General features: G+C 62.8%; 1 protein-coding gene across 1 annotated transcript; it reads right to left on the bottom strand.

Moving 5' to 3' along the window:
- Positions 1–4,660: 4,660 nt before the first annotated feature.
- Positions 4,661–7,218, bottom strand: PSCA (prostate stem cell antigen). Its single transcript, XM_077750035.1, is given in 4 exon segments — positions 4,661–4,778; positions 4,780–4,873; positions 5,578–5,685; positions 7,167–7,218. Coding segments are annotated over 4 exon segments (372 nt in total).
- Between the last annotated feature and the right edge of the window lie 421 nt (positions 7,219–7,639).

Raw genomic sequence — 7,639 nt, 5'->3', positions numbered from 1 at the left:
CCCCCCCCCCAGCACCACCCCAGCCTCAGATCCTGGCATTCTCAAACTCACTCCCAAGCGTTCCCATCCTTGGCCCTTTAGAAAGGGAGCAGATAGCGCCGGGATGGGGGAGAGGCCTCTGCAAATGTAACGGGCTCCCCAGTGGCCTCGTAGGTGTCGGGAGCTTGTCGGCTGTGGACCCCGCAGGGAGTAGCGTCCCCTCCAGCGTCCTCTCTGCCCCCTTCTCCGCAACCCTGGGAAGGAAAGCTCGGGAGAGGTCCATCCCGCTTTCCCAGCCCGCCCCCACTTGCCAGTGACCTGGGAGGCCACCCCCTCAGGACTGCACCGGCGCCCCGGCGAGGCGCAGGCGGCTCTGAGAAGAGCACCCCAGCGCCTCACTGAGACGGCTTCCGTCCAGTCCACACCGGGCCTGGGCTCCAGTTGGCTGCCAGCGTCACAGTGGCAGGTGGCTTGCCTTACGTCGGCCGCCATCGGGGCAGGAGCCGAGTTCTTTGCTTCTGGGGCCCGTAGGTGGGCAGAATGGGATCTGGGTTTTCCTGGGTCCTTGGATCTGCGTGGACAGGAGGTTCATTCTCTCTCAGGGAGGCCCGGCAGCCCCGGGAAAGGCCTTCCCCACACATTGTTCAGCCTTGTCCCTGTCCTGGCTCAGCTCCGCACCATCTGTCCCTGAGGCGGGACAGCTCAGCATGAAGATGTCCTTTGAGCACCCTTGGCAGCTGCTCTGTGAGTGCAGCCCAGTCACTCACCTTGTCCCAGGAGGGGACAGGAGGGGANGGAGATGTCAGTGAAGGTTGGTAAGCAATAGAATGGGGGGGGGGCTTACAAGACCCCTGCCCCATCCGCCCACAGCCGGGGCTCCCTCTGCCCAGCTTCGTTCTAAGCTTCTGCCATCCACACTGGCCCCCCATCAGACACCCACACCTCTGCCAGAGACCCTCCCTTCCGTCTTCCCCTTCCCTGACGCCCAGACAGTCTACATTCCCAGAGCCCTGGTCTCACTCTGCTTTTACACACGCTCAATTATGTCAGCAGGGATGTCGTCTCCTCACTGCGCCCCGAGGCCAGGAGGCCACTTGGATGGTGCGAACCTGGGGAGCCAGCATGATCCGTACCCAGCCGGGCACCCCGCGGGAACCCATGCCATCATGGCCGCCCACCGCCCGGTGGCAGCAGCCCCGATGCGGGCGTGCTGCGGTGGTCATTGGCAGATTGTTGGGGGTCCGGGCAGGTCAGGAACCCCTGGCCATCAGACCCGGAACCCCTTCCCTCTGCTCTGCCTTCATGTCTGAGACGCAAAGAGGGAGGAGGGGCTGGGAGCCCGCTGACAAAGGTGGGGCCTCCACTCCCCCGCCTCCAGAGGGCCTGACGCGTCACCCCTGCACCCACTCCAGCAGCGCCCCCGCTGCACCCCGAGTCCAGCCAGGGAGGAGCAGCGCTCAGAGGGGAGGGCCCAGGCCACTGACGAACACCGTGGCCTGTCCACCCAGTAGTGTCTTTATAGACACCTGATTGCTCAAGGATGGAGACACACGCCTGTGCCAGGCAGACGGGCCTGGGATGGTGGTCTGGGGAAGGGAGGGCCGTGCGGGCCCTTGGCCCGAGGCTGAGTGTGCTGCGAGGGCCAGAGATGCCCGCGCAGGGACCAACCTCAGAGGCCTGACCTCAGTGAACGAGCACACGGGGGAGGAGGGCTAGGAGCCAGCCGTGTGGCCTCAGGTCGGTCCCTTCACGTCGGTCCCTTCACGTCTGTGCCCTGCCTCGCCGGGTGGTGGTGAGGAGCCGATGAGTGGCTGCATGGGAGACCGGTGAGTGCACGGCCTGTGGAAAGGGTGCCTGCTGCCATCATGTCCTGTGATGACGGATGCAGAAGGCTTGCACAGTGTCCCCAACACAGAACGCTTGGGAAATGGCATCTTTTTATTTTTATTTTTATTTTTTTTTGGGAAATGGCATCTTAAAAGCTAACGTAAGTCCACCCGTCCAGCCGCAGGTACAGCGTGAAGGTCTCTGTTCCTTACTACGGAAAGACTAGTGTTTAGAAGGCAGTTCGCTGGGGCGGGCGTGCAGCGTGCATCTGCGTGTGTTTGCACAGGGCACGTACAAAGACGGAGAAGACGGTGAACCATGTTATCCTAGGGTTCCGGGATCCGAGTCCTGTACTCTCTTCTGGCTGGCCTTTCCGTGGTTTGTGAAGATGAGGTGGTGTGGGGAGAGGGAGGTGGGGGTCCCAGGCCAGACCCTGCTGGCTGATGGGCCCTGGGCCTCCGCAGGTGGTTCCTTGCTGTCCCCACGGGGGGGGGCAATGTGCTGTGTGTGGGAGGAACTCGCCCCTCCCTCTGTCCTGGAGTGGGGGAGGGGCAAGCCCCGCCCCCTCAGGCTCTCAGTTTGAGGCCACAGGAACTTGGGAATGGCTCAGGAGGTCAGAGGAGTCCCTGGTCCGGGGAATGGAGGACCCTGCTAGGTCCCGCACCTCTCGGGGCCTGCCTCTCCCCTCACCCGGGTCCAGATATTTCAAACCTAGAAGGCTGGGACAGGGTTTGGGGGTCCAGGGCACTGCCTCACTTCCCTGAGCCTCAGCCTGAAGGAGGACCTCCATCTGAGGGTGTGGCTGACGTGTGGGCCACTGTGGGCTCCCTTCCCTGCTGGGGGCTGAGGCCGTCCCTCGGGACTTCCAGGCCCTGCCGCGGCCCCGGCCACACTGGGGTTTGTGATTCTCTCTCTGTGCTATATTCCCGTCCGAGCCCCACCTGCTAACATGCTGCATCTTTCTGTATTGATCCCGTCCACCTGACCCCCCTGTCTGGTGAGCTCTGTGACCCAGGGTGGCTCTAGGGCATCGAGAAAGGTTGGGGAGAATCCATCCAAGCGCGGGAGACCGCTGTTTCTGGTGTGCCTGGAACAGCGCCTGGAACGTCATAGGTGCTCTGTAACTATTTGCAGGGCAGGCGTACGGGGTCCTCTGCGGTCACCTGGCCGAGGTGGATGAGGCTGGGCCTACAACTTCAGGCCACAGAGTGCTGGCTGAAGCCCGGACCTGCCTGTCCACTGGCCCTCGTGGGCCAGAAGCTCTGCCTGAGGCCCCCGGCTCTGTGGTGCCCTCCAGGGAAACCGAGGCCAGCCCTGGACCCCAGACCGGAGCCAAGCCAGGTCTGCATGCTGAGCGTGCCTTGGGCCCCAGAGGGACAGGCGTGGGGGAGGCCAGAGCCGCACCGGAGCTGGACGCCTGGGCCGGGCCCTGGAGGCGAGGAAGGAGCGGCGGGGGGGGGGGGCCCACAGGCCACTCTGGGGCGGCGTGGGGACTCCCCACCCAATGTTGCTGACCTGGGGCAGTGTCCCGCCTGAGGACACGCACAGGGCGACTCTGGGCCTCTAGCCTCGACTTGTCGGTCAGTGTTGCCTGCCCTTCCCTCTCCACCCCAGAGCCCCAGAACCCCGGTTCTAACCCTGCCTTGGCCACCACTCAGTGGGGTCTTGGGCCAGAAGCGTCCCCCTGTGCAGGTCCCCAGCCCTCCGCTCACACGGCCGTTTCCAAGGGGCTTTCCCAGGAATTGAGGTGTGGGCCCGAGGCACACAGTACTGTGGGTGGAACCCCGCTCCTGGACAGGAGGGACCTGGGGTCAGGGGGTCAGGGGGCGGCTCCGCTGGGGACCCTTTTGCATAGTTTGAGTTTTTCACCGTGGATGTGGAGAACTTAACGGCAGACAAAATAAAACTTCTAAGAAACAGGGAGGGGGCTCTCATCAGGCAAAGGGGGAGGAGAGGGCGGGACACTGAGTCGCAGCCCCTCCCACCGAGAAACCTCTGTGTCTTGTGAATCCTCAACCCTCACAGCAGGGAGAGGTCCCAGGCAAGTATCTGGGGCTCAGAGAGGTCAAGTGACATGGGTGAGGCCACACAGCAGGAGCCGGGGGCCCCAGGGACGCCGCCCTGCCTTCTGCAGCTGCGTCCTCCCTTCCCGGTGTCTGGCATCTGCTCCTGCCCAGGCTGGAGCTGCACCCTATGTGGCTGGCTCTGGACGTGGTCACAGCCCACCGACGTGGGGCCAGGTGGGAATCCAACACAGCCCCGGCCCCCCACCCTGACTCCCACCCAGTGGCACACGAGACCAGCGCTCTTTGTAGCTAAGTCAGCGGGAGTTTATTAAGGGCCTACTGGGTGCTGGGGTGCTGCCCCAGGACTCCCAGGGACATTGGGCGCTGGAGCCCCTCCACACCTCATCTCCTGGGGCTCCTGGTCCCTCTCACTCCCTGCCTCTCATTCTACTCAGTACATTTCACCTCAGCCTTTGTGGGGCCCTCCTGCGTGCCTACTCCTTGCCGGCACAGGTGACCCCAGGAGTGGGACACGGCTCAGTTGGTTGAGGTAGAGGGAGTGGCCAGGGAAGGCTTCCTGGAGGAAGAGCATGCCTGAGCGAGGATTAAGGAGTAGGTTGGAATACAGGGGGTGTATGGACTGTGTGCGCGCTGTTCTGCATCAATAGAGCCCAGCCTGCTGGGCAGCAGGAGCTGGGCCGGAGTCGGGGGGGGGGGGCATGGGAGGCTAGATATGGCAGATGGCCACAGCCTGACCTGAGTTAGGGTCCAGGAGGGGCCTCAACAGGACAAGGTGTGTGTGAAGAGAGCCCTGGGGCCCCTGGGACACAGTGGGGTCCTCCTGCATCCTACACCTGGCTTGGACCCCAGAGCAGCAGGCCCCCGAGAGCAGGAAGCAGCACCACGGTGACAAGAGCCGGCTGCAGGGCATGGGCCCCACTGAAATTGCACAGGTCAGTGGAGCAACGTGATGTTCTTCTTGGCCAAGAAGTAGTTCTCTGAGTCCTCCACGCACTTCTTGCTGCAGCCCTTGCTAAGGATGGTCAGGAAGCCAACAGCACCTGGGGGTGGGGGCCACACAGCTAGGGCTGGGTCCTGGGTATTCACCCACCTGGCCTTTCCCAGCTCCCATGGCCCTCTTCCTGGGCCTTCTCTCAAACTCTANCCCCCAGCTGTGATGCCTCAGGACTGCCAGCCATGTGAGGGCAGGTGCTTGGGCCCATCCATATCCACATGCCCAAGGCGGGCAGACCTGCTGCTGGGCACTAGGCATGCCTAATGAGGGGGTGAATGCAGGCATGGGTGGGTGGGTGGATGGATGGATGGATGGATGGATGGATCGATGGATGGGTGGATGGATGCAGGGATGGATGGATGGTGGATGGATGCAGGGATGCAGGGGTAGATGGATGAATGGATAGGTGATGGAGGGGGATGGATGGATAGATGGTTGGATGGATGGATGGATGGATGGATGGATGGATGGGTGATAGACGGCTATGAATGGACAGACAGACAAGGGATAGGTGGAGGAATGAATGGATGGGAAACTGAACACCTGTATCTGTGGCTGGATAGATGAACAAGTGGCCAGGTAGACAGAGGATGAGCGGCTCAGTGGCAAAGACCTAAACTCGGGTTCCCTGGGTCCCTACCAAGGCGGGGAAGGGAAGAGCAAGAGGCGGGGCAGAGCCACACCCAGCCCAGTTGGGGGGAATCTGGGCAGGGCCACGGGGAGGACTGGGGGGGCAGCAGGGCCACTCACGGATGCGCTCGGTCCAGCAGTAGGTGTTGGAGCGGGCGCATTTCGTCACGTTCAGGCAGTCCTCGTTGCTCACCTGCGCATCGCAGGAGTAGCACTGCAGCGCGCTGCCTGGGGGGCAGGGGTGTGCTCAGAGGCCGCCCTCCCACCGGCTGGGGAAGGAGCCTCGTTTTCTCATCTGTCACACTTTCCAGGCTGCTGGGAACGTGCGAGAGCACAAGAGCCTGCTGCAAACCGGGACATCCTCGCGGGGAGGGCGCTACGCTCATCAAAGTCCACCCAGGAAGGCTCCAGTGCCCACTTCTGTCTTGGCACCTGGAATCCACCAGTAGCGCCCCGGCCCACCCCCTCAGGGTTTTATTTTTATTTTATTTTTTATATTTATTTATTATTGAGAAACAGAGACAGAGCATGAGCAGGAGAGGGACAGAGCGAAGGGGAGACTCCGAATCTGAAGCAGGCTCCAGGCTCTGAGCTGCGCACAGAGCCCGATGCGGGGCTCGAACCCACCAGCTGCAATATCATGACCTGAGCTGAAGTCGGATGCTTAACCGACTGAGCCTCCCAGGCGCGCCTCCCTCAAGGTTTTAAAGCTCTGTTAAAATGCCTATGGTCCAAGAGAGAAGGGGGTGATGCACCCCAGGGTGGGATCTGGCTCACCCCACTTGGCAGCTGGCCCGGCTGAGCACTGGGCAGGTGAGGGTAGAGTGGACAGTATCCTTCCCAGATTTGCTCACGCCCTTCCATCACTGTTTCTAATAGCCTGTGCGAACCCAACCCAGCCTTCCGGCCCCTCCCAGGCCTCCCCAGGGCCGTGGGACCCTGCGTGCCCTGTCGGGTCCTGCTCTTTCCCTGGGAGTAGTGGCCCCAGCTGTGACCACCATAAGGTTTCCTCCGATCGAAACAGTGCTGAAGCTGGGCCACAAGTCACCCAGTTGTGAGCAGCCCCCTCGTTGCCAGCCCTGTGCTCGGGCCCCACACACCGGCTGACCCCCAGCAGCCTTTCGTGCCATTGTCACGACCCCCACTCTCTAGAAGAGGAAGCTGAGGTGTGGAAGCTCTGAGAGGTTTAGCGATTACCCAGGATGGGAAGAGATTGAGCAGAGGCCCTCACCTGCCCCCCGGACCTTGGCCTGGGTGTGTCCTGTCCTTGCAGTGGACCCCAGGGCCGGGCCTGGGGAGGGGACCCAGGGCCTCTCAGGACAGACCCCAGCCCTCTCCGCTTCACTCCTCCCTCCTTGCCTTCCTAACTTGAGGCTTTTTGCCCCTGTGCCTCCTCTCTACCCTGCAGGCTCTCGGTGCCTCCCTCNGGCCCCTGCCTGCCCTGCCCGCCTCTGGCTGAGTCCTTACGGCATCCGGGCTGCACAATGAGCCACCACAGAGGGAGACACAGCAAGGACGAACGCTCCTTCTTCCTGCCACTGCCTGTTTCCTTCTACCTGACCTCCCTCCTCCCCGGCCCCCTCCTCCACCTCCTCCCTCTTCGTCTTTCTGGGTGGGTGCTCTCTCTGAGGGCCCCTCTGGTCTCCCTGGGCTGCCCCCACCCCAGCCCCGTTCCCATGGCCCTGCCCCGAGCTGGGGGGGGGTCTTACTTGGCTGCAGAGCCAAGCCGATGGCCAGCAGGGTGAGGACAACGGCCTTCATGGTCACCACTGGGCAGCAGGGGTGTGGACCTCAGGGTGGCTTTATATCACTTTGGCTGGCGAGGGGGAGGCTCCACGGCCCACTGTCAACATGCACAGGCTCCCCGGGGCCAGCAGGCACCGTAGGGCTGGCAGATCCCAATCTCCACCTGCCAAGCCAGGCTGCACCCCGCCACTCCCTTTGTCCTCCCGTCTGCTTCCGGAAGATAGAGCCTGCCCAGGGCAGGGGCCGCCCTCCCCACCCCTGGTGGTTTCTGATCCACCCCAGGGCGAGGTGCCAGGGTTTGCCCACCTCACACCCAGCTGGGAAGCCAGAGAGGGGTGGCCATCTTCTCCAGGGTTGAAGGCGACCTCCCTGGGTCCTGTTGTGCTCCTTGGGCTCCTGGTCCCATAGGAGCCACAGACCTTGGATGGCTGCAAGA

This window comes from Crocuta crocuta, unplaced genomic scaffold (genome assembly GCF_008692635.1).
Source record: "Crocuta crocuta isolate KB4526 unplaced genomic scaffold, BGI_CrCroc_1.0 scaffold119, whole genome shotgun sequence".
Lineage (NCBI taxonomy): Eukaryota > Metazoa > Chordata > Mammalia > Carnivora > Hyaenidae > Crocuta > Crocuta crocuta.
Note: the sequence above shows the minus strand (reverse complement) of the source record. Positions and strands in the feature narration are given on the sequence as shown.